This window comes from Protopterus annectens, chromosome 2.part2 (assembly GCF_019279795.1).
Source record: "Protopterus annectens isolate FY-2018-M chromosome 2.part2, PAN1.0, whole genome shotgun sequence".
In the NCBI taxonomy this organism is placed as follows: domain Eukaryota; kingdom Metazoa; phylum Chordata; order Ceratodontiformes; family Protopteridae; genus Protopterus; species Protopterus annectens.
Window position 1 is genome coordinate 82,344,423 of NC_056730.1, and position 26,302 is coordinate 82,370,724.

At 37.0% G+C, this 26,302-nt stretch overlaps 1 protein-coding gene across 10 annotated transcripts in view; it reads right to left on the reverse strand.

The window, feature by feature from the left end:
* The window catches only part of LOC122795548 (muscular LMNA interacting protein), a 2,709,240-nt gene that overhangs the window by 346,303 nt on the left and 2,336,635 nt on the right, over positions 1-26,302 (reverse strand). For 9 of the 10 annotated variants that reach the window (XM_044063771.1, XM_044063765.1, XM_044063761.1 and 6 more), the window contains one exon: positions 1,504-1,666. The exons of the other annotated variant lie outside the window; for it this stretch is intronic. In XM_044063771.1, coding sequence (XP_043919706.1) covers positions 1,504-1,666 — 163 coding nt within the window. The remainder of the gene's footprint in view (positions 1-1,503; positions 1,667-26,302) is intronic. 10 annotated transcript variants of the gene reach the window in all.

Sequence of the window (26,302 nt, forward strand, 5' to 3'; positions counted from 1 at the left end):
ATGTCCTGCACTATCCAACATCCTACAACCATACACCCCTAACAGGCCATTTAGATCTGATCACCTAAACCTAATCACTGTGTACAAAATGAACTGCCCAGCGGGACAGCACCTCCTGTCCTTTTCCTTAGCCAAAAAATGGAATTTTCTCCCTCCTTCATTACGAACCACAGAAAACTTTGACAACTTCAAATCCCAACTCCATTCCTACTTTTTCTCTAACTGGAAGTGCAATTGTACTTTCCCCACCTAGCCTTTCTCTCTCTCTACTCTAAATTGTATTTCCATACTCCTTGTATTTCTAACAACTTAGCTGCCCCTGGATATTACTCAATCTTCAGTGTTATCTTGTGTACATAATGTAAATATTGTAAATAGTCTGCTGTCCCTTTTCTACCCTCCCTAACATTTGTACTTGTTTTGACATACTGCCATAACAAGACTCAGATTCTATGTAACCATTGAAACACTCATGTCAACATATGACTCACATGCTATGTAACCAATGTACCACATCATGCCTCTGATTTATAATGCATCTGCATCTTTGAATCTTAATTTTAATTTGTTGTATATTAATCTTTACTATGTAATGTGGAGCTTTTCTCCCTATGCCTCCACTGAAAACGGGCTCCTGAACCCAGTGGACCTGTCCGGTCATCAAACTGAAATAAATAAATAAATCACTTCAGTCACTAACAATGCATGAAAAAATAATCAACATTAGATTAGAAAAATTGCCAAGCTATAGCACACTAGCAGCCTCCTTTCTTGGATATGGATGGAACTAAGGAAACAATGATGTTAATACTTAGAAGTAGATGAATACAAGATAGACACACACACGCGCGCACACACACACACACACACACACACACACACACACACACACACACACACACACACACACACACACACACACACACACACACACACACACACACACACACACACACACACACGTTAAACATTAAGATGGCAGAGTAAAGCATGGCAGTGTTTATGCCCTCCCCAGTGGTAGTAACATATTCGTGTCTCATGGGATGTGGTAAAGAGAAACAAAAATATCTTGTGAGTACTGGCCATTGACATTTCTCTCCTTAAGGAGCTGCTGCCCCTGTTCATCTATAATACCTTGAGCTGATAATGGCAAACAGGCACCTGGTATGTGAGTCTTTCAGGATCTATACATGCTTTCTCCGATAGAGGAGTAGTCTTAAGATAAAAACATACTCTAGAGGACCCAAAGAAAGTGTAGAACTTCATGGGAGTGGGAAGTGATCAGTTTTATTCGATGAAGCTGAATAAGCCCTTCAGTCTAGCTAAGAGATGTTATTAGCATATAGTGCATGACATAAATAATTAAGAAGAAAGCATCCTAGAAAATAATTTTGACTTTATAACAACTGCACATTCCATTTTATGAGCTCATGCCCTTACAAAAACTGATCCTATACTTTTAAGCAAGAAAGCAATGGAATCATAAAGTCTTAAATGGCATACCATAGGATTTGGAGGATTTATCCACTGGTTCTTCTGTGATCAACAGAAGCTCACTCTTCCCAATAGGGCATGGAGTGCTTTTTAGTTTCTCTGCATGTGGCACCTGCTGACCATGGATTCTGTGACTATCGTCCTTGTTAATTTTTGCTCCTGAATTAAGAAGCTATAGAGAAAAAAAGTGCAGGTTACAATTTCTGAGGTAGAACATCTTTACTGGAAAATACTTCAGGCATGTATTCTCCTGGACCTCCATGTCTACAAAATGAGTACTGTGAAATTTAGACTGGTAATGAGATTATCAATATGGCCTGAGGAAGCTACAAGTCTATGTCCTGCTAAATTTATTGTTAACACTTAGGACTGTTGTAAATAGATAACATTATTTATGGTAGCAAAAAGGAACACCAAATGAAATCATTATTTCATTACTTGGATGCAGCCTTTTATATAGAATGTTGAAAATGCTTATTTCAAAGAAAAGTGGATATTCATAGTATCTTTGTGGAAAATCGTGAGGTACAATTGATACGCTTTTCCAACAATAGTGTACCTTTATTTTAAAACCTTTGCATAATGAAAAAGGCAACCATGACATCATCCAAGGAGAACAAAAGTACAATGTATAGGAACAATTTGGATAAGTGAATTTATCCATCAGCTGACATTTGGTCTGCCATAGCACACAGTGCTGTCTTCTTATGTGACCTCATTTTTTTCTTTTAAAGAATTTTATTCAACTTGGCATATTTGCACAACAAAATCTGTGACAAGTAAAGAAAAACAAAGTGAAGGTTACAGTTTGTAAGTACACTGACCTCTCCAGCTGAGTACGTCTCACTTCCTTTTAATCATGCCTATCATCACTTACTGTCCCACAAACAACATCACAGGATACCACATGGTGTTCAGTGGCTCAGTCAGCATCTGTGTTTTTTTTTTACTTTTCCCAGCCTCTCATTTCCTCTCTTTCTGTCTCTTTACATTTTTATATTTGTTTAATTTTCTGTTATTTCCAAGTGTAGTTCACCAATTTATATTTCATATTCCATATCATACTACACTAGTATGTATTACTTTTTCTTTAAACAAGACAGCTAATGGCCAGTCAGTGCTATAAGTCCCTCAGTAACAAGCACTTGAGCCAGAATTCACAGCATGCTACCCAGAGACAAGCACAGGGCAGCAACTGATTTCAACTAGCCAAAGGTTACTAGTTAATTTTTAAGATGAACTAATACAATGTAAATAATGAATTATGTTTTAATGGACTTCAAAACATTTAATAGCAGCTGCTTATCATTTCTTGGTGATTCCCAATCATTACGTGGCTTGCCCCCTTTGACAAAGAGATGACCCCATGTTCAGATGTGCATGTTTACCCATTTCCCTCTATAGTCTAATAACAATACATTACTTTGGAGAAATGATTTGGCTGAAACATTCAAGATTGCAGTCATAACACACATTACTTTATGTCAACACAGCTATCACCGATGCTGTTGCAAAGATTTATATAATTTTAAAGATCAAACACAGTAGACCTTACAGAAAATAAACAAAGCAGTTTTCCTTTCTCTTTGTTGTTAGTAATAGGTCTCTATTAAGCTGTTATTTATTTCAACAAAGTATAAGCAGCCTCATTCAAGAAACTTTTGTGTCACAGAAATAAAATCCAATTCCCATTGCATTTATAGGGCTCTGAGTATATAATACCAAAAAACTAAGCATGCCAGCCAAAAGCTTTACGTCCCTTAAGGTTACACACATACAAGGACATCCATCTTTTTCACATTTAAAATAACATACTTCTTGTACTTCCTGTTCAGTAAGGAGCTATCGTGCACTAAAATGTTGATGATAAGGTCTTTACTTCAAAAATGCAAGGTACAGCATTTGATTCTGGCCTCTGGTTATTGGCTAGGCTCATAATTGTCTGCAGACTGATAGCCTGGTTTTACCTATGAACAATGAAGTTATATTCCAGGCTCTATATATATATTGTAGAAGATTGAAGCAGTTGTGACAACCAGTCACAAAAATGCAGTTTATTATATTCAAGTGACATTAATGTGGGTTCTTACAAGCAAATTCAAAGTCATGATGCTTAACCAAAATCAAAACAAGTACCTTTAATACAGAGGGATATTTAAAGAATCATAATATTACCATGTTGTGATAAGTAACACAGACAAGGCAGCACAACAGACCAGTGGAGCTTAGGCATCCATAGGTGACGTTATAGCATGGACATGTTTGAGGAAAATAGATTTGCTACCCTCAAACTGTTTGCTGAAAAGTGGTTTGCAGGGTCTCTTAATGATTACTAGTCCCACAGATGTTTCAGATGTTAAATGAAAGCTGTAAGAGGGAATAAATGTTCTTGGCATTGAAGTGTACACTTATGTTTGGGGACGTAAGAAAGAGAGGGTCACTCAAGTTTTATCAGTCTAAGGGGGCGGCTTTCCCAATATGATCTTTTACTGTTTACCAGTCAGAGCACATAAGAAAATACCATTTGGATCTTCTTAAGTGAAATTTACATTAGGAATAAGCAACTCAAAAGCACTGGGTTTAAAATTACAATAGTGGTGAGTTGAATGACTCACAATATACTGGCAACTGACAAACGTTATTCCTTTTCTTGTTGTGCTTGTCTTACAAATATAATGCTACTTGTTAGCTCCCCTCACAAATCAATGAGATGTAATCCCTTTGTAGTCTATGAATGCAACAAGTCTTTGCTAACTGGCCCTATTCAAGAACTAAACAAACTCTAGGAAAGTTGTAAAACAAGATATATAGTGTTAAGCTGCAGCAAACCAGGAGCACATCATAGGATATGATGCATGTATACAAACTTTAACTAAGAAATCTAAATACACATAGAGTAGCAATACCAAAGCACTGCCAGCTCTAAAAGACTGAACCGTTTCCTCTTTGGTTTACTTTAAACATGTTTCTCAGCTTCTCCCATAAATCAGCTATGTTTACTGCATTTCCAGTCAAAGAATGCAACCCAATTCTTGCTAATTGTCCCTAACCAAGAAATTTTAAAGGTATAACAAATGGCGTCTTTAAAGTAAAACAGCAAATTTAATGTAAAACCAACTATAATAAAACAACAACAAAATCAAAAAATTATGAAAACTGTAAATAATGATATTCAAAATCCTCACAGGCAGCTGTAACAAACCACTATCGGCGCACATGGTCTGCTTACCATAAACACAAAATGGTACTTCTCAGCTATCCTCACACATCAGCTAGGTATAATTCCCCTGCAGTCAAAAAATGCAATGTAAAATTTTATTTTTATTTACCATTTGATTACCAGGGCCGAGCATTGATCTGCATGGAGAAAGTGTCAGAACAAAGTGCACTAGTCCATGCATACAAGAAAGTGAAGATTAAAGAAAGTTTACATATTTTGTCCTTACAATTCCATGGTCAAGTGATTTTTAGTATACAAAAAAATTAGTTAATAAAATACATCTAAATAAATTGCATTTATGATCAGGAGGTAGTGAAGATAGCTGGTGGTAGGTTATGAAAACAGATAGGAAAGGGACGTCATGTTGTGTCAGAATTAAAAAGGTAAGGATAAGATGGGACTCAGATGGACTGCGAAATGGCAAGTAGGAGAGGAGGGGGTGACTGTATTGGAAGGACATATATTCCTCGAGGAATGGATTTAAATCTTTACTAACGAGCCCTAATCAAAGACTTTCAAGACTCCAAGAAAAAAAAAAGAGCACTAAAGTAAAACAAGACATTAAAAAAACTACAATGAACAAAGAACAAAACACAAGAAACAATACAAGTATACAAAATATAAATGAAATGTAAAATGCTCCCAGAGCAACAGTTACAGGACTGGTAGACCCCAAATATTCAAAATGCATACATGTTCATTATCAGCATAGTATTAGTACTGTTATTGTATCAGTGTTTCATGTCTCATGCTGCTAAGAAGACTCTGGTATTTCATTTACTGTTTTGTACTTTGTCCAGACCCTTGCTTCTCATACAGAAGCATCACAGCTGCATTGAGGACTGAACTCAGGACCAACATTGTGTGAAGCAGACGTGATGACTACTACACTACAACACTCACTCAATTAATTTATGAAAACATTCTGAAGATAAATATAGGAAGAATTTAACGATGGTGAAGGATAAAAAGATTCTGGGTGAAATTTTAAAATAATGTACATTTCAGCTCTTCCATTATGACAATTGCTGCTAGGAGGACAGCCCGACAGCAGAGGTATGTTGAGTAACATATCAAGCGGAACACAAAAACTAAATGATCAGTTTGTATAGTAGATAAAAATTAATTCTAGGGATATCAGCTAACATTCCAAGAGGACTGAGATGCAAGAAAGTAGCAACAAGTAAAACCAAAGGAAATAATATGCTGCTGCAGATGGAACTCAAACAAGAAGCAAGGAGGTCTAACTTGATTTAATGCAAGAAGCAGATAACTGTTGCATGTGTTAGCTCTCTGTACTGGTCATCCATTTGATACCTTGATAAGCATATTGCTGCATAAAAGTGCACCTATGCCAGGAGCTATGAAACTATCACTGCTTGTATTTTCTTCAAGTATGCAATTATATGTGGATTTGCTTTTAAACAAAGTGATGTCTTTTTATGTCACTGACATTAAACCACGACTAATCACTACATAGTTAAAGCTGAAGTATCGGTTCTTTCATATATGTACTATCCATATTGCTACTACAACCCTCATCTGTGCCTCTCTTACCAAGGTGCAGACAGTAGTATCAATGAAAGAGACATTAATTTCTTGGTGTGCATCACTGACCATAAAGTAATATGCAATACTATAGGCTTTAGCTCTACACCACTAGCACCATGTAATATGTAAGGAGTGATTAGCTTTACGGGCATATTGAGCATACTGTAAATGACCAATGCTGCATCATGTAATAATCAGTACTTGCATTACTCAGTTAAACAGATGCAGAGCACAATTATTGAATATACATGATCTCACACACCTTGGTCTCAGGCCAGTACCTCCCAGTGCTGTCTTAATAAAGGCAACTAATACTTGTACAAATTAGTATACACACACACACACACACACACACACACACACACACACACACACACACGCACACACACGCAGACACACGGAGACACACACACACACACACACACACACACACACACACACACACATACATACACAAACAGAGATACACAGGCACATGCACACACATGCACACACACACACACACACACACACACACACACACACACACACACACACACACACGCGCGCGCTCGTGCACAGTGTTGCTGTTTTACCAGGAAGTGCTAATCATATCTTTCTAGCACCAATTTTAAGTTTCTTGCCATTACAGTAAAATGGCTACCAGTTGTCCACCTTTAAAACAGGTAACTATTAACTGTTTGTATGGAAATAATACCTTTAAGCAGTCACTCTTCAAAAGATGTATGCCAGTAGATGAGATGATAACAGATACATGAAAATGTTATTATGCTAATAAATTAAGCAGCTGTACACATACAAATGAAATATAAAATAAACAGATAACAGACAGATGACATATAGGAGATCTGTATCTTTTAGCTTATATGATGCTATATCTAAAACTACCTGAAGATTTACTAAATTATTTCTACCTCTCAACTGCAAATCTAAATGGCAGTTGCATTACATCACAGGTAACAAATTCAAGGCTTAAACCTCTGCCCCAGAGATGCAGCCCTCTATTTACCTATCAAAAGCAAGGCAAATGGACTAGCAGTTGCTTTCCTTGATTAGAAGATGTCCATATTCCATATTTTTAAGGCTGAATATATAGTTTCCTGTTTGTATAGTCTCATAATTCTAAAAGGAAACAGCCTAGATAAGATATTGCATTCTTTAACTGGGAGAAACATTTTAAGAAGCACTTAGCTCTGCAAATGTCTACATATCTGACAATAATAAGCATACCTAGATTCCCTTTATAACAGCTCTGCTGCATTACCACTGAAATCAGTTACATATTATGCTCAACTTACATTTTATAAATGCAGTACTTTCTCTAAGCATTAACTAGTGCTTGCATAAAAATACATTTAACTCAGATACAGTTTTGAAATGTACTTCCCCTTTTCACTGTATGTGTTGCTGAATGACAACTGCAAGCTTTACACACTCTGCCACTCGTATTACAACACAGCAAAATAATCAAATATAATCTGCCATGGTTTCCATAACAGTTCTTAAAATATGAAGAGGTTAATTCATTAGATATCAATGGGAGTTGTGCAGTATGTACCCATAAGGGATGGTGTTAAATCACAAGTGTGAAGCCTGAATACACACACACAAGAAGCTTAGCGGATAAATACCAAACAAAGTAGTTATTGTTATTTATTTTATTATGCACATATGTATATATGCATTCAGTTATTTTGTTTGGGGGGGACTATGTGCTGCATTGTGTACAGCCTGAGGATATTCACATGTTTTAGAAAGACTTTCTTATAGCTGTTTCAATACTATATTCATTATTGTTTTTGTTTAATTGACTTTGTATGCTTCCTTCACTGAGATTGTTTTAATTGGAACTGATAAATATTCTGTCTTGTTTTTCTCTGTACATATAATGATGAAGACCAGTATACCCCCTCCTACTACACTGACAGTGACTTACTCACTGTTTTAGCAAGACTAATCTTCTTCTTTTTCTTCTTCTTTAGGCCTTTCCCGGTTTGGGGTCGCCACAGAGGATCACCTGTCCGCTCATGACAGCAAGACTAATAGAGTCTTAAAATATATCATTGTTCTGTTAATACTTTATTTTTAGAGGTTATTTAGAGATATTGTTTATTAGGTGACCTTGCTCCTACCTTCCCTTCTAACCATACATACAGACAGGCAGACAAACAGACACATGTATAAACACACACAAACACACACACACACACACACACACACACACACACACACACACACACACACACACATGCACTGCATTCATTCAACTAACTGCCTTTTTAACTGTCATGAATTATGTTATGACAGGATGGTAACAGTTTTCTTGCACATACACACACACACACACACACACACACACACACACACACACACACACGCACTGCATTAATTCAACTAACTGTCTTTTTAACTGTCGAATTATGTTATGATAGGATGGTAACAGTTTTCTTGCACACACACACACACACACACCCACACACACACACACACACACACATGCACACACACACACACACACACACACACACACACACACACACACACACACACACACATGCATGCACTGCATTCATTCAACTAACTGTCTTTTTAACTGTCATGAATTATGTTATGAGAGGATGGTAACAGTTTTCTTGCACACACACACACACACACACACACACACACACACACACACACACACACACACACTAATGTGTTATGCCTGAAAATATAAGTGGGGTGTTTTGTTCTCTGTATGTTTGTGTATTGTGTGTATGTTTAAATGGTCGTTTGGTGTCATGTGGGTTTATGAATAAAAGTATACTGATAGAGCATTGGTATGTATGAATGTGTGAGTGATTTTGTTTTCAAAACAGGTCATAAGAAATAAAATAACTTCAAGCATTAGCACAATGCAGGTTTTTAAGAGTCTTTCTTCTTCCTTCATGCATTGTTCACCTTTTTTTCTGCTATGTACTTCTAGGACAAAAAAGGAACTGAGCTGATGTGGAGGTAAAAAGCATTGCAGCTAATTTTTTGTGAGCATTCTCACAAGATGAAGTAAGAATAGAGGGGGGTCCAGATCATAAGTCACGAGGTAAAGAATTTAGTGGGGCTTGTGTGTTACAATATAGCAAATATAGTGACGAGATCAGGAAAATATTAAACAAACATTGGAACATCACTACGATAGATGGAGAGATTTCAAAAATTATGGGGGAGAAACCTTTATGTGTATACAAGAATGGGAACAACATGAAGAAATTGTTGGAAAAGAAAAAACAACCTACAGACTTCATTACTAAGGGCACACATAAATGTGGGACATGTAGACAGTGCCAACATATTATAACAGTCCCAAGTATTGAACTAATGGATATTAATAGAACCAAAGTATGGTTTGAGAAGGGAAACTGTAGGTCCAGGCATCTGGTTTACCTTGCTAAGTGCTCTAAATGCACTGCATTTTATGTAGGGAAAACAACCAGATGCCTTAGAAATAGAATATACGAACACCTATATTGTATACAAAAGAAAGATGATAGAAATGCCCTCTGGAGGCATTTAAGTGAAAATGGTGAATGCACGGGGTTCCTGTTTGGTATATTAGAACTGGTCAAGGCAAACCCCAGGGGTGGAAACATTAAGAAAAAGGTAGCGGAAAAGGAGGTTATTTGGCAAATCAAATTAAATGCCTCTGACCCCCCAGGTTTAAATGAATACCTATCTATAAAACCCATAGTAACTAATACAAAAAAATACTAACATAGATTAAATATTAAAAGTGGTCCAACGTATGTATGCTTAATTCTGTTTGCAATACAAAGTTTTTAATGCAAAGTTTTTAACACTGTGAAGGAATGGTATATATATGTTAATATGCTTTTAGGAAGCATTTATTATTATTATTTTTTATGTATAATAATAGGATGTGTATAATTGTAAAAATGTTTTTAGTTTTAGTTATATTTATGATATGCACTAGCACTTTAAGATGTTAATGGGACTATCATGTGATTTTAACAGAATGTATTTAAGCAAGTATTATATGTAGTAACATTGTTCTGAGGAAGTCATATTGATGAAAGCGCTCAACCAAAAGGTTTTATCTGTCTGTAAATAAAAAGTCTATTTTTGGAATATTACGGTGTGCTGGTGTTTACAGGAGTGAATACTCTACAGTGGGCATCGTTGAATCCATCCTACTTTGGTTTATTCGATAGTTTGACTGCACAACTGTTTATTACACTAATGTGTTATGCCTGAAAATATAAGTGGGGTGTTTTGTTCTCTGTATGTTTGTGTATTGTGTGTATGTTTAAATGGTCGTTTGGTGTCATGTGGGTTTATGAATAAAAGTATACTGATAGAGCATTGGTATGTATGAATGTGTGAGTGATTTTGTTTTCAAAACAGGTCATAAGAAATAAAATAACTTCAAGCATTAGCACAATGCAGGTTTTTAAGAGTCTTTCTTCTTCCTTCATGCATTGTTCACCTTTTTTTCTGCTATGTACTTCTAGGACAAAAAAGGAACTGAGCTGATGTGGAGGTAAAAAGCATTGCAGCTAATTTTTTGTGAGCATTCTCTTTAAAAAATACAGTTTACTAAGTCCACCACAAGCATGAGTAAAAATGCTATAAAATGTAAGACACATTGGATCATTTTCACTGTTAAAGGATAACTACCTATTTGTTCAAAGTCCTGATATTGTTGTTCCAGCGTTACATGAAATGTTATCTTGGTGAGGCCTACCCACTGACTGGCTGAATGATGCAATCCATGGTATAACTTGGCAACCAGTCTGGGTGGTCTAGGTTAGGAGTGTGGACTATGGCAGATAAGTTCACAGCTGGGCAGGATTTGTTATGGTAGTGAATCTCAAGTGATCAGACACTTGAGAAATGACTAAATTTTAACCTTCATTTCTTACTTACTTACTGTAGCTATATAGTGCATATAAAATGTAAATAAATAATTTTATATTGAAGCATCTATTGTCAACCAGTATGTTTTACAGTTATTAGTGGTGTGAATAACAAACTGATAGAACAACTAATAAAAGCAGAGGGTATGCTGATTCTATACCATGTGGATACTGTCAGAATAGCAGTGAATCTTTTCATAGCCTGGTTAGTGCAGCAGTTTGTACTTATGATGTCTGGGTACGTAGTGTTTTAAGGTTTTCACTATTTCATGTGCTGTTAGTTAATATTTTTATTTAGATGTTAATGGTGAAAATTAAATATTTATAATACTTAGAGGCTTGGATTGGACTTCACAGTTCTGGATTTTAGCTGAGTTTAGAAGTAGTAATCTACAAAAAGCAGGACTATGCAGTTATCAGTGGAGGTCATTCATGCCGACTACGGAAATGCAAATGTGTTTTCATAAACATGCCTCCCTACGGCAAAAGCCTAAAGTAGTTAAGGGTAAGTGTTAAGGGAAACCTATTACAAGGATAAGGCACTTTAGACATTGGCTATTACTGATAATCATAGAGATACACTTAAAAGGAGTTAAATTGCATACAAAATGTGTAAAGGAACCTGAACGTACATTTAGCAGCACCATATTACCTGAGAATGATGATTCTATGGCAAATTAGTTATGAAACCACAGACTTTTATAAAGAAAAATTAAAAATAAGGTAAGACTATTGAGTTCACGTCAAGAAATGTTAGTTTTATTCATATGATGGGCATAATACAATGGTTTTAGTGAAGATTATGAAGCTGCTATTTGTAAATGGAAAATCATTATAGAAGCAGTGGAAATGTGATCACTGAGAATATAATTTATTTTGGTGTCATTTAATAATTGTGGATACATGGTAGAAGCACTGAAGTTGCAAGGCTGTTTTATTAGCTTTATTAGGAGATACATACCCACTGAGGTGAGATTATTGAGTTCACTTCAAGAAATGTTTTATTCATACAATGAGTCTATTACTACAATACCGTAAGCTGTTATTTGTAAATGGAAATCATTACAGCAGCAGTAGAAATGATTAGTGATCACTTGGAAAATATATTTTGATATATTTTAGTGAATGTACATATATTGTAGAAGTACTGAAGTGGCAAGGATGTTTTATTGGTTATTTATGTGCATTTGCTGTGAGATTCTTGAGTATTACTGATCTTATGATGATCACAAGAATGTGGTGGGGGCTAAGGAAAGGACAGGTGAGTTAAAAAACAACTTTATTTACTGTAGTATGCATTTATGTTCATGCAAACATCACTTCAGCACTTTACTTGACTGGACTCTGCATGTATAACATCATTATGGGGAAGTTTTCATTTGTTCCGTTTTTTTTTTTGTTTTTTTTAAATATTCTAAGGAGATGAAGGGAACAAAATGGCATTATCAGATGTCCTTATATAAGTGAATTGTGTGGCACAGAAGTATTCCAAGAACAGGAAGTCGGACATAGCCTGTCAGCACATATCTGTCTTTATTTTCTTTTGCTTTAACTTCTTATGTAGAATTTAAAATGGGTTATGACAAACATTAGGCAAGCTTGCTCTGATTTTGTAACTTTGTAATAAACATATTTTGACCATATTTGATAAACATTAATACACAGATGCTTTACAAATGCTGTGATTTACATAAAGTGATGGGGAGTACATTTTTAAGTTAATTGCACTTTTTCTGGTTTGACAGTTACTTGTAATAGGACACTCATGATGAGAAAATGTAAGCCATTTATTTTTTTTCTGACAGGATGAAGGTGGCAATAAAGGTTAACAATCTTGCTGGCTGGTGAAGGCTGGTGACCTAGATGCCTTTTGTCTAACATGGCAGTCAGTTTTCTGTCAGCTCAAGTTGAAATACTAAGAAACACTTAAAACTCAATGGGCAAATACTGACATATGCTGCAAAATAATGACAGATAAAGTTCAGCTAAAATAAAGGAGGAACTGTGTAAACAAAATCTGCAAGATCTGCTGGGGAAAAAAAAGATAGATACCATGAAGTAATAGCCTGGAATCTATAGTTAAAAGCATGATTGTCCCAGCAGGAAGAAGATATCAGTGATCAAACAACTGAACTAGAGAAGCTAAATGTGCACAACATCCATTGCAATAGGCAAGATGGACAGATTCTTGTTTACAGGGAGAAAGAATATAAAGAAAAAAAATGAAACTGCAGGTTTACAAGTGATTATTTACAGTACTGGTGAGGTACTGTCTTATTCTGTGCTGGATGAAGAACTGCTAGGCTTTATTCAAAATGCCAGATTTATGCAATGGATTCCACCAAAGTACTCGGGGAGACTACAGATGGGGTGTGCAAAGTAATCAACAGGGACACAAGCTACATTAGACCTCAAGATCAGGTGAGCAGAATACATGTCCATACAGTCAAGGAATGACTGCTGAATAAGGCAGCACTATCAAAATGCATTACATTAAATAGGTTCATAGATTAGTACTAGGGTAACTGCCCTTGTGAGCCATTTTTAAGTCTAGCCAATTATCCTTTGTGAGACTCAAACCCTACACCTTGTGTTTGGAAGGCAAACACTTTAACCATTAGGCCGCCCTCCTAACCCTAACTGTGTTGGTTATGTTCCAAAGTGATTTAAGTTACATTTTTTTATAGCTGGATATAACCTTGTTATCACAGCCATATAAAAGGTCAAACTACAGATTTTGATACAAATAAATTGCTTTGCTTTTGCATTTTATTTTCTTGGTGAGGATAGCCTACTTAATATTTTTTCAGAGCTAAAGCTCACTGCCACCTTGTTGATTTGATTATAGAGAAACACTGAGTAAATAGTGAAACTAAAAAAGCACACTATAGTCTTTATTATTTGTTTTTTGTTTGTTTGAAAAAATCACTTACTTTATCATGTGGATTAAGACAGGAAATGAAATTAATTGTGATGCAAAGGCAATTATAAACATGACCAGTATACTTTAAGAAAATGACTTTTAAAATATTTCATGATTATTCATTTCTACTATATACACAGAAGCATGTGGCTTAATGGCAAGTTAGAAGTGTATTGAGAGACTTGTTCTTGCTAAAATGAGCCATCTACCCTTTGAAGATGATTTATCTGATGGAATATAATAAACACTCCTTTGAAATTTGGAAGATGCTGTGGCATTTGTGAAAGTCTTTTTGAAAAGTCATTGTAGCATGTTCCTAGTGGGCTAGAAGAGAAGTATGGTTGACACATTGCTAGAAAAATAGGTACTGGTAGTTGGGCTCTGATGTAGTCCACAACAACACATCATAATCTATGATGGGGCAAGGAAAATTATACTGTGTACAAGAAGGCAAACATAATAAGCAGGTGGAGAGAAGGACAGCATAAAGTCAAAAGAGATTATGAAAGAAGAGAAAGAAGGTAGAGCAGACGACAACATGACTAATTTCCCAGAAAACAGTCTGATGGATGAGAACAATGGAAGATGTAGAAGGCTTTTAAATGTGTAGAAATCTTAAACGAGGCCATATGAGGAGTCATGACAGAAAATGAGCACTGAGCAAAAGACACTAAATACCCAAGCACTAGAAAAAACCCTAAACCTCACCAATAACTGTGAGAGAAAAATGAATGTAAGACACGCATTGTGATAAATTACCTATGGGGTATGCATGTGCCTGCTGTGCTGGGTTCTAGGCTGAAAAGGATCGAATGGCAACACAAAGAATGAATATATTGTGTGATTACAGTGAGTCTGGACCATAAGTGATCGAGATTATTTTGGTGTGTTGAAACTTAAAACAGTGAGTGAAATGAAATGTACATTTGTTAAAGGAAATGGCATCCCCTATAGTGTGTATTTTTTGTATTGTAAAAGTCATTGAAGTTCTCAAATGCATTGCTGAAAAATTACTCTATAAAAGTACAAAACTGTATTTTGTCTGCTAACAAATGTAAATAATATTATACCATATTATGTTAAATGTGAAAAATTATATATTCTGGATATCCACTCGATTGTTACATTTTATTGTTTACTTACTACTTTAAAGTGTCCATAAAACATTTCAACATTTCATTTACCTTGCTTGTGAGACCCAGGTTATGGCTGAAAAGTATCCATCATGATGAGTTCATTTCCCTGTTAAAAGATTTATGAATTTAAAAAAAAATGGGCAATTTAGACTGGGAAACGATCAAAGGAAGAGGTTTGGAGATATTCTTTGAAAGACAGAAAAAGTTTGAAGAAAGAAAGCAGAGACTGCAGTGGAATGCATAGGTTTTGGTCAGATTATGAGGAAGAGAGAGACCTTCAGCAGGTTAAGTGGGGACAACAGGTTGTGGAACATACAAGATAAAGTATGAGAAAAAGGGGTCAGATTGCTACTCCTAATACACAGTTACCTTTACATGCATTAATAAAAAACAACTAAAGCTGAAATTAAGTAATAAATATGTTTACATGCAATAAAAAATGTCAATGCTTTTTGAAAATGAGACATACAATTAAATATATACTGGACCACAGAAGTAGAAAATAAATGTTTAACATAAACAGATGGCATTAAGAAATACTAATGTCTGTCTGCTTTGTACGTGTTTGTCAACTGGAGTACAGCACTGATCCAAATAGACCTTGTCCAAACTCAGCTTAAGAGCAGAGCTATACAGTTAGGCAACTGGAGGCAGATGTAATCAAACCCTGGACTAGATGAAGTAGTTGATTGATAGCATATATCCTTAATATTGTATTATTACTGCAAAAGTGTTAGGTTCACTGGAATCTGTCTGCTAACTTCTTTTTAGCAAGATAACAGTTGCAGAACAACTGCATGCAGAGCATATAGACAGTGCAATGCCTCTGGTCTACAAGCTGTCTATTATCAGCCCGTGCAGCCCAAGTTACACTTTGAGAGAGAGTCCAACAGCCTGAGTAGATGATCTGAAGTGAGGGTCACTTGATACAGTCTGGAGGAATGTCTTGGAAAATATATAATTAATGTAATCCGTTTTAGACAAATTACCCCATCGTTAAGTCCACAGCTCCTTTATTCTTGTTTGATTTATATTTCAATTGTAAGCATTCTGTCTGCAAAGTCATCAAGCTTTGTAAGGAGTTTCAGTCCATGTTTTGCAAAATAACTTTGGCAAGATATGTGGCAGTTTAAAAAAAAATGTCTGCTAGTACTTTCATGGGAAGTGCAGTGGTATAGCAGTTAGCATTGTCGCCTCACAGCAAGAGGTTCTCTACTTCAATTCTCAGCTGGAGTACCTTCTGTGCAGAGTTTGTATCTCCTCCCTGCATTCATGTGGGTTTCCTCCAGGTGTTCTGGTTTCTTCCCACATTCCAAAACATGCAGTAGGTGGATTGTACACTCTAAATTGGCCTACAGATGTGTGTGGTGCACCCTTCAAGGAGGATTGGGCCTTGGGCTAGCAACCTAGCCCATAAAACCCATAACTGCTACAGAAACAATGTGCACTGAAAGGTGTTTGTTGCATTCTGTACCACATGGTGTGTAAATGAGAAAGAAAGAATACTTTCATGTCTGTCTAAAATCAGTTTCAGTTCTGAAGTTCTAATGTTCTTTACTGAACAACATGAATCCTGTGGAGCCTTCATATTTTATAACTGTATTGCATATTATACTTGAAACAAAATTAATGAATATCATACAACTTTTACATTTCATATTCGCAGGGAATAAACGTCAGGTTTATACAGTTTACATTTCTCTTCTGGAAACTGATACATTTATATCAGTTTAGTATCCCTCCCCTGCTTTTATTAGATCTCACACAAGCTTTGTTATGAAAACTTCATGAAACATAAGTTTTTGTGGAAAGTTTCCCCATGATTCAGCAAGCAGCCATGCAGAAATAAGTTATTCCTGCACAGCAGGGACCATTCCTGTGCAGCACGGCAGCACGCCATGCAAATGTATGAAGGCACTCTGCCATGCTGTAAAATGGACATGGTTCTGTGTACAAGTGCAGGGGGTGTGTCTGAGAGCAGAGCTCTCACAATACATACGCCCCCTGCACTCCAGAATTGCCATTCGGAAGTTTTAAATGAGCTAAAATGCTCGTAACACCCCCAACGCATCAGGATTAGAAATCTGGACAAAGCCATAAGAGACAATTGTCCTTACTAAGCCATAATGTTGATAGAATAACAAGTTTGGCATAAGCACATAGCGCATACCTCCCAACCCATCAGAGTAAGGAATCTGGACAAAGCCATAAGGGACAATCATCCCACAAAGCAGAAAGTTGATAGAATAACAGGTTGAGCATTAGCAGGGATATTCTGAGGGGTACAAATAAAAAAAACAACAAAAAAATTGTTTTTATAAATGCGATACTGTTCAAACATAGCTGCGTGGGTGTGCCCATTGTTTAGCTATGCTTAGTCCAGCTTAAACAGCTCAAGACATTAAATAGAAAGAGACATCCAAGCTAAGCAGTGCTGCAAGAGTGTAGTGGTTAGAGCATATGATTTGCAAGCAGCCATTCCTGGTTCGATCTCCACTTTAACCTATTTGCATTTTACATGTGAAAGCAGTACATAAACATTTTTTTATAATTAGCTATGAAATAACATATATTTGTTAACCAGAGTACTGTAGTAGGTCCAGATGTGAGGTATCAGTGTAATAAAGTTGTGAAACCCCCATATAAACAACAGTGCCCCATACAGCATAGTCACACATGAATAAATGTAATGAAAGCACATCGGGGGATGTCAGGGACAGTACAAAATTTATAATATGTAATGAATGATGAACCAATCCCATACAGCAGATAGTCTATAAAATAAAAAAATAAGCAATGCTAAGTATTGCACAGATCTGCTTACCAGGTGTAAGCATTGTGTAAATATGACTGCTAAGCAGTGAGTGTAGCCCAGCTAAGTGGATTTGCCCATTGGTAAATAATGCTAAACCCACCCCTTTAAGCACTGCCAACCTTAGCTAAGCAGGTTTGCCTGTAGCTTAGCTTAGCTCAACATATTCAAAACCATCCAATTACGGCAAAGGGTGGGAAATTGGCTGTATTTAAACTCTGCAGGTGGGAATATAGCTCATAACTGATTGCAGCTTCCCATTGTAGGGAGTATGGCAGGTGTTGGTGAGGGCATGTGCTTCTGGGAGCAGTGCTTGGGCATACAGGAGTCCAAGGTCATGGTAGGACTCCTGGTAAATAACCATGATGAGAGACTGCTGCAGGGCCACTACCAGGGCTCCCAATATAAAGCAGAAGCCTGGAACTGTGTTGCCCGCAATCTCACCAATGCCACTGGTACCCCTTGGACTGATGAGCAGGTCCGGCACCACTATGCTGACTTGAAGTGGAGAAAGAGGGAGGTCTTGGACCAGTGGGTTCAAGATGCAAGTCCCAGCAGTGTCTAGGTATTCATATCAATAACTGTTTACTAAAGACCAGCCTGTGTATTTGATGGATAGGTATGCCTAAATATTTCTCTATTCCCTTTATTGCTGCAGCTGAATGGGCTGTGAATTAGGAAGCCCATGCCAGCAGGTTGCAAAGGCTACGTTGCGAGGCTGGTGAGTAACAATCCTGCTTATTTTAGTCATACCAAATAAATATAAAGTAGTAGAAAGTCACCTGGTAGTATAAAAACTGTGTATGGGTTGTACTGAATAAACCAGACAATATGACAGTAATATTCCCATATAGCTCATATTTCAATAAAACCGTAACTGCCTGGCAATAAAGTTCTAAATCCTGGACTGGTTGTGTTTACTCTGGTATTGTATGACATTTAGTGTTGCAGTCTCTGAATAGCAATGTTGCATTAACCACTGTTACCCACACTGTGCTACATAAAAAATATGTCTAGGAATGTCTGTATAAGACTGTTGTAAGTACAAGGTGAGATTGTACTACCATGAGAGACTTAAACATAAAACACTGAAGGAACAAACAGCGGTTTCTAAATAGCACACTCTGATGAAACTCAAATTGTTGTATTTTAACACACACAGCAATGGTTCGAATCCTGCGAGTGGTAGTAGTAAGCTGAATGCATAATCATATATCTCAACAGTACAGATTTTTGCAGAATGTCCAGGTAATAGGCTCAAATTTTTGCCCTGTTCCTCTGTCTCCCTGGCAAGTCACCGGGATGATCCTAAAATTGTAGTCACTAAATAATGACATACATTTGATTTTCAGACCTCAAATCCATCAGAAAATATATATTAAAACACATCATGTTACTCTAGCAGGTCTCTAAGTTTATAAGAGCAATATTCAAAATATGTCCCTATTTTGTACACCTATGTTGTCAAGTGTTGTCTAGAGTATTTGCTTTAAGAGATTGAGAGATATGTGCATAATTACAACTAGGAGTCTGGGAATATGTGTAGAAACAGTCAGGTAGTGTTAACAAACATTCCCACCAAAGGTCTACCAGGTAAGAGAAGTAGAATTTAGCTATAAGACAGCTGAAGTATACACTGTGTACAAGCATACCACTGCCAAAACTAAGGCCATAGGATATTGTAATAATACCTGTAGAGCAATGATCATTAAAGTTGTGAGTACTGCAAGGATATATACGTTGTTAATTGACATCTCTCTCACCCCCCAACATATCTTCAACAATAATCTAAACAGACAAATGAATGGGTATATTTACACCAAACCTACTGTTGGAACATATGTCCTATTGTTCAATAAATACTGAAATGTGTTTCTATTAATGTTCCATGTTGAAATACTATCACTGGTGGCCTATTGCTATCAGTGTAACCTGCATGCTGTTGTAATGGCCACTGTGGTTCCATATATGCATGTGTACTGTTTGCTATGCAACTGTTCCAAATCTGGAGTTTTGGGTTAATGGGAATATCTATGCATGCTGTTATAACTAATCCTAGATTGTGCTGACTATTACTAAGCCATGTATGTTCTAAAACTGCAACACCATAGCACATTTGTGAAGGCCAGTCCCAGCGGACCCATATCTCCCACATCATCTGGCCATGGCACCAGGCCCCAGCAAATCTGGAATCTGCCCCTGGACCTCCTCGTCCACTGGTCCTGCACCACCTTCGAGGGAAACTGCCTCAGGGGATGGGGCTCATCCCCCCTCTCTGGGAGTGGGCACGGACAGGATCCTGTCACCAAAGTCAGGTCTGGAGTCTGGTGTATAGGGAGCTCCGCACAGAATTAGGAGATCTGCTATGCCAGCTTGAGGCCCGCATTGCACAACTAAAGGGTCAGCCTGCCCCTTCTGCTCAGCCCCCAGCACAGCCACCTTCGGGGACATGAAGGTGCAGTGGAGACTGCCCATTGGTGGGGACTTCAGTCCCACTGTTTACACATGGACTTCCGATTTCCAAACACCCCTCCCCATCTAAGGTGTTTACCCCACATGTGACAAATACCTCCCCTGTATGCTGTCTTGTCTGTCTTCTCACCCAACCTGTCTCCCCAAATATACCTACTATCCTTCCCCAACATCCCACTCTCACCTTAAAAAAAGGGCAATCAGTTCCACAAAAAAATATTTGGCCCCATACATAACTGTACATTTCACACATGTGTCCACTGGACACATGTAATCTTGTCTAATTGGCTTCACAGCACATTATTGTTGTCCTCACCCCTCTTTCAGGGGTTTGAGTGTCCAAATATACCTCCGCATTCAGTATATATGCACAGCTGTTGCTGCAGAACAAATGGGAGGTATGGACCTTCCCTACACCCTTCCTGCACATCCATAGCTACTGTCACTATTGTCTTTCCATCTTTGTGGTCCCTTATTCACCACTTTACTACCATCACTTTTTTCTTTTCTTTTAAAGAAATTAGTGTGCGGGTAAGTGGGAGTAAGCTCTTTTAAGCAGTAGTAAGCAGGATTAAGCCTGAGTGCGCAGCACTAAGCAATGCCTACACAGATTAAGCACTTTTCCGGGTAACTGTCTTTAAGCATAGTTAACCAGCAGTTAGCATTGCTTACCTCCACGCAAACCCAAGCAAACCTGCTTACAACTGCTTAAAAGTGCCTTAATGTCTCTGTATCCAACATCCCTTCTTCTGACAAGCAACAAAATAATCAACCCTTTCAAGTCTCGAACCCAGGACTCTGCACACCACAGCAAGTTACCACTAAGTCTTCTGAGGTGTTGATATGTGTGATGTTTTTTCAACCATATCATACAGCACAGTCATTCAACAGTAGGGAAAATGTATTTATTATATATCTATATATATATATATATATATATATATATATATATATATATATATATATATATATATATATACACACAAACATATATATATATATATATATATATATATATATATATACATACATATATATATATATATATATATATATATATATATATATATACATATGTCTATATATATATATATATATATATATATATATATATATGTGTACACACACACACACACACACACACACACACACACACACACACACACACACACACATATATATATATATATATATATATATGTATATATATATATATATGGGTCCCCTTCGGAATGCCAAAATTTAAAACTTCGAAACCCATATGATCGCAGATCATATGTTGAAGTTTTGAAATACCGACATTCTGAATGGGAAATCGCATACAGCGTGGACCAGGAGAGTTCCCTTGTTCTCGCTGTAGTGTGATCTTGGAGTTGGTATATTTAAGTAGGGGGGTGTGGGGGTGCAAGGGAGTGAAGCCTCCCTGCTATACACAGTTTAATGTGTGTTTTTTTTATTTTCATGGGTCTAGTTCACATTTTTGAACATTCAAATGTTCGATCATATCGTCACAGCCATAGAAATTTCGAACATTTGAGCATTTGGTTATGTGAAGTAGACCTATATATATATATATATATATATATATATATATATATATATATATATATATATGGATGTACTTTGATCCAGCGAATTTATGTTTCATCAAAACCTAAACTCGTGACCTCATTTATGCGAAAGTGCATTTTTTCGAAAATGCACTTTCGTGCAAAAACAAAAATAAAACCTACACAAAAAAACACAATTATGCAGGGAGGCAGGCCCCCCTGCACCCCCCATACCCCCCTACTTTAATATTCTCACTCCAAGATCACACTAGAGTGGGGAAAAGGGAATATTCCCTTATCCCCACTGTACCACAATCTCAGCAATAGTTTGCTTAGTTGTACATCAACACTAAACGTTGCTGTACAACTAATGTTACATGTTTTTATTCCTTTTTGTTTTTTTGTTTTTTTTTATTTCTGTTTTTACATGAAGGTGAATTTTCGAGAAAATGCACTTTCGCGTAAGTTAGGTCGTCATTTCGATGAAACGTAAATTTGTAAATTCACTTGATCAAATTTGATCGGATCTATACTCTGAACCTCTCACTGCAAAACATCTGTGACCAAAGACACTGTAAATGGGGGTGAAGGGTCTCAAAAGAGGGATCTCTTGTAATTATTGCCATTATCCTTCCTCCGCAGCTGAACTATTCTGCCTTGCAACAAAATGGAACATTACATGTGGACAAAGCCTAACATTAGGGAGGATATATAGGGACAGATCATAGAAATGGCTATTACAAACCTAGTTTGTGCACAATACATTTCACATTACCATGACTGTTCTGAAGGTGGTAGGGTCTGAAACTGATGTGTCTGTTATTGCTTCATTACATCCAACTTCAACTATTTGCCAGACTAATATAGACATTTGGAGGAACAGAACAAACACTATGATGGCTTAAATCTTGATATTCTGTTCATATCTATACAGTTGACAGGTATGGCCCACTGCCCACAGGGCCAGAAGCTATGCCCATAGCAGTTGTTCAGTAGGACATCATTACAGCACCTCTTGATTGCACATATAAATCTTTTAAAATCACATATCCCATTATTACAGACCAAGTACTACATTCAGTTACATGCTGACATGTTCCGCATACCTGTTTTATTAGTATGCTCTTTTCTGTGTTCTAATTGATGTCTTCCTTGTTTGTTTTTATTTTTTTTTGTTTTTTATTATTATTTTTGTTTTTCCTTTATTTTTTATTTCTCTCTCCATCTCTCTCTCTCTCTCACTCCACTACAGGGAGCGAGCTGATTTGAATAGGTTGCATCATGGCTTTTGTATCTGATGATCGATCAGATGATGGTTTTTCACCAATTGGTGTTCCCCACTTGTTAATTGCATGCAGGGAGCTGTGTAGTTCTTCCAATAGCCGATGTCATGGCAACCCACTACAATAAATGACTACATCATGTGGGTGTTGTCCCTTTACCTTTCCTGTATGGAAGACATCCTTCCTGTGTGTGGTCAGCAGTGCTACAGACAGCAGGTAGCAATACATCTTACAACAGGACTTGTGGACACAGGCCAACTACATGTTTGTATAAGGTTCCAGACCTAGGGACAGTGTGTGAGTATTGTTGTTATATGCATTGAATACTGATAGCTTTACAGGGTTTGTGTGTACATGCTAGTTTTGCATAGAATGCAGTCTGTCTGCATAGCTCTCAACTATGGGCCTATCCACATGATGGCCAGAGGATTGGCTGTTATGTTTTGTCTGTTCCCTGCACAGGTCTTGTCCCAGACATATCAGTGGCATTCTCTCCATTGATTGCTATCAGTACATGGCAACATACATTTGGTTTTCTGACTTCATATTCCTGAGTAAGGGTATGTTGCAATCAATCCTATAAAACCAGTAACTTTCACATTGTATAACAGCAATATTTCAAATATGGCCCTGTGTTTCAGCCTCTGTTCTCCACCTATATACCAGACTTTGTCCAGATCACATGCAGTAAGACGATGATAGGTAATGGTGTATCATTATTTAGTGCTGACATTCCTGCTATAATTCCAGTGATGTTGTGGACTCCCACACACATTGTGGGGTAGGGTCCATATATATAAGGTCTACAGCTGGACAAAACATGTGTGACACTGTACAGTCTGGAGGTCAGTGTATGGAGAAACACTGTTAAATACCCTTGTAAGACATTTTATGGGGGAGAGGTAGTAAATGTTTTTAACCTAGGCTGTTACAACATGTGAGGGATATCAGTAATAAGAAACATTAAGGTATATGACTGTACATTTTCATACATTTCACCATGGGAACATTGGTGGGCTAGAGCTTACTGTCTTACACACAGTTCGGTTTGGAAGTGTGATATTGACGTTTTAAGATAAGCATTATGTAACAGATACATTTACATTGTGACAACTGATACTTTTCACCCCTAGGGGTTGAGTACAGAGCGTCATTGGAGGCTGTAGAACTACATCTGTAATTAAGTGTTGATTGACTCTTATCTTCAAGGCAAGTGTGTTTTTTACTATTGCATTACTTGAAGGCTTTAGCCTAGACAGCAAAGTACATTATGTTTTTTTTTCAGATTACTGTATCATATGTTTTCTTTGAGAGTTGCATTAATCAGTTATGTATTTCAAACATGTAAAGGCTATACGAAATGGCATAAAAAAACAAAATAGTACACAAATAAACATTTCTATATATGAAAACTGCGTGTGGTGTCATGTCCTTTGCATTGTGTGTGGGTATATGTTTCATGCAATAATTCTCATTTGTAGGAAAGAATCAGACACTGGCCATTTGAAAGGGTGGCAACTGTCAGAATAATGGATGTTTGATAAGCTCTGCACCCTCTATATATACTTTCTTTATATATATATATCTATAAGTATATATTTATATACGTGTGTGTGTGTGTGTGGATGTGTGTGTGTGTGTGTGTGTGTGTGTGTGTGTGTGTGTGTGTGTGTGTGTGTGTGTGTGTGTGTGTGTGTGTGTGTGTGTGTGTGTGTGTGTATATATATATATATATATATCTATATATATATCTATATCTATATATATATATATATATATATATATATATATATGTATACGTATATATGTGTGTGTGTGTGTATATGTATCATGAGAATGTTTAGTGCTTCCACATTGTACATTCCCTATGGTAGACTGACCGTTCTGCATATGTTAGAAAAATCATCCCAACATCTTTCAGCTGAGACGGCTTACTGGTAACTTGTTGTGGCTATGTTGTACAGTGTCCTGGGTTCAAGACTTGCAAGCACTGGTTACTTTGTTGCAAGGCAGAACAGTTCAGCTGTGGAGGAAGGGATAATAGCAATAATTAGTAGAGATTCCTATTTTGGGCCCCTTCACCCCCATTTACAGTGCCTTTGTTCAGATGTTTTGCAGTGAAAGGTTCAGAGTGTGGATACGATGTCTGAATGCACTCTCTCTCTCTCTCTCTATATATATATATATATATATATATATATATATATACATTTTCCCTATTGTTGAATGACTGTGCTGCATACGTTTGAGAAAACATCATACATATCTACCACTCAGATGGCCTAGTGGTAACTTGCTATGGTATGCAGGGTCCTGTGTTCGAGACTTGCAAGGGCTGATTATTTTGTTGCTGGGCCGAACAAGGGCTATTTGATACAGAGTGATTAAACTACTTTTAAGAAGGTATAAGCAGTTTTGTGTGGGTTTGTGTGGCAATAAGCAATGCTAATGCCGGTTAAATATGCTCACAGACAGTTAGCTGGAAAATTGCTTAATCTGTGTAGGCACTGATTAGTGCCATGCAAACAGGTTTAATCCCACTTATTACTCTTAAAAGAGCTTACTCCCGCTTACCACTGCACTCATTTCTTTAAAAGAAAAGAAAACAGGGGTGATAAAAGTGGTGAAATAGGGGGCACAAAGAGGGAAAGACAATAGGGAAAGTAGCTAGGGATGTGCAGGACAGGTGTAGGGAAGGTCCATAGCTCTCCAGTTCTTCTACAGCAACAGCTGTGCATATATAGTGAATTTGGAGGTATAGTCGGACACTCAACCCCCTGAGAGAGGGGTAAGGACAACAGTAATGTGTTGTGAAGCCAATTAGGCCAGATTATATGTGTCCAGTGGACACGTGTGAAATGGTTATGTTTGGGGTGAAATATTTTTTTGGAAACCGATTGCCCTCATTTTTTTTAAGGTGAGAGTGGGATGTTGGGGGAGGATAGTAGGTA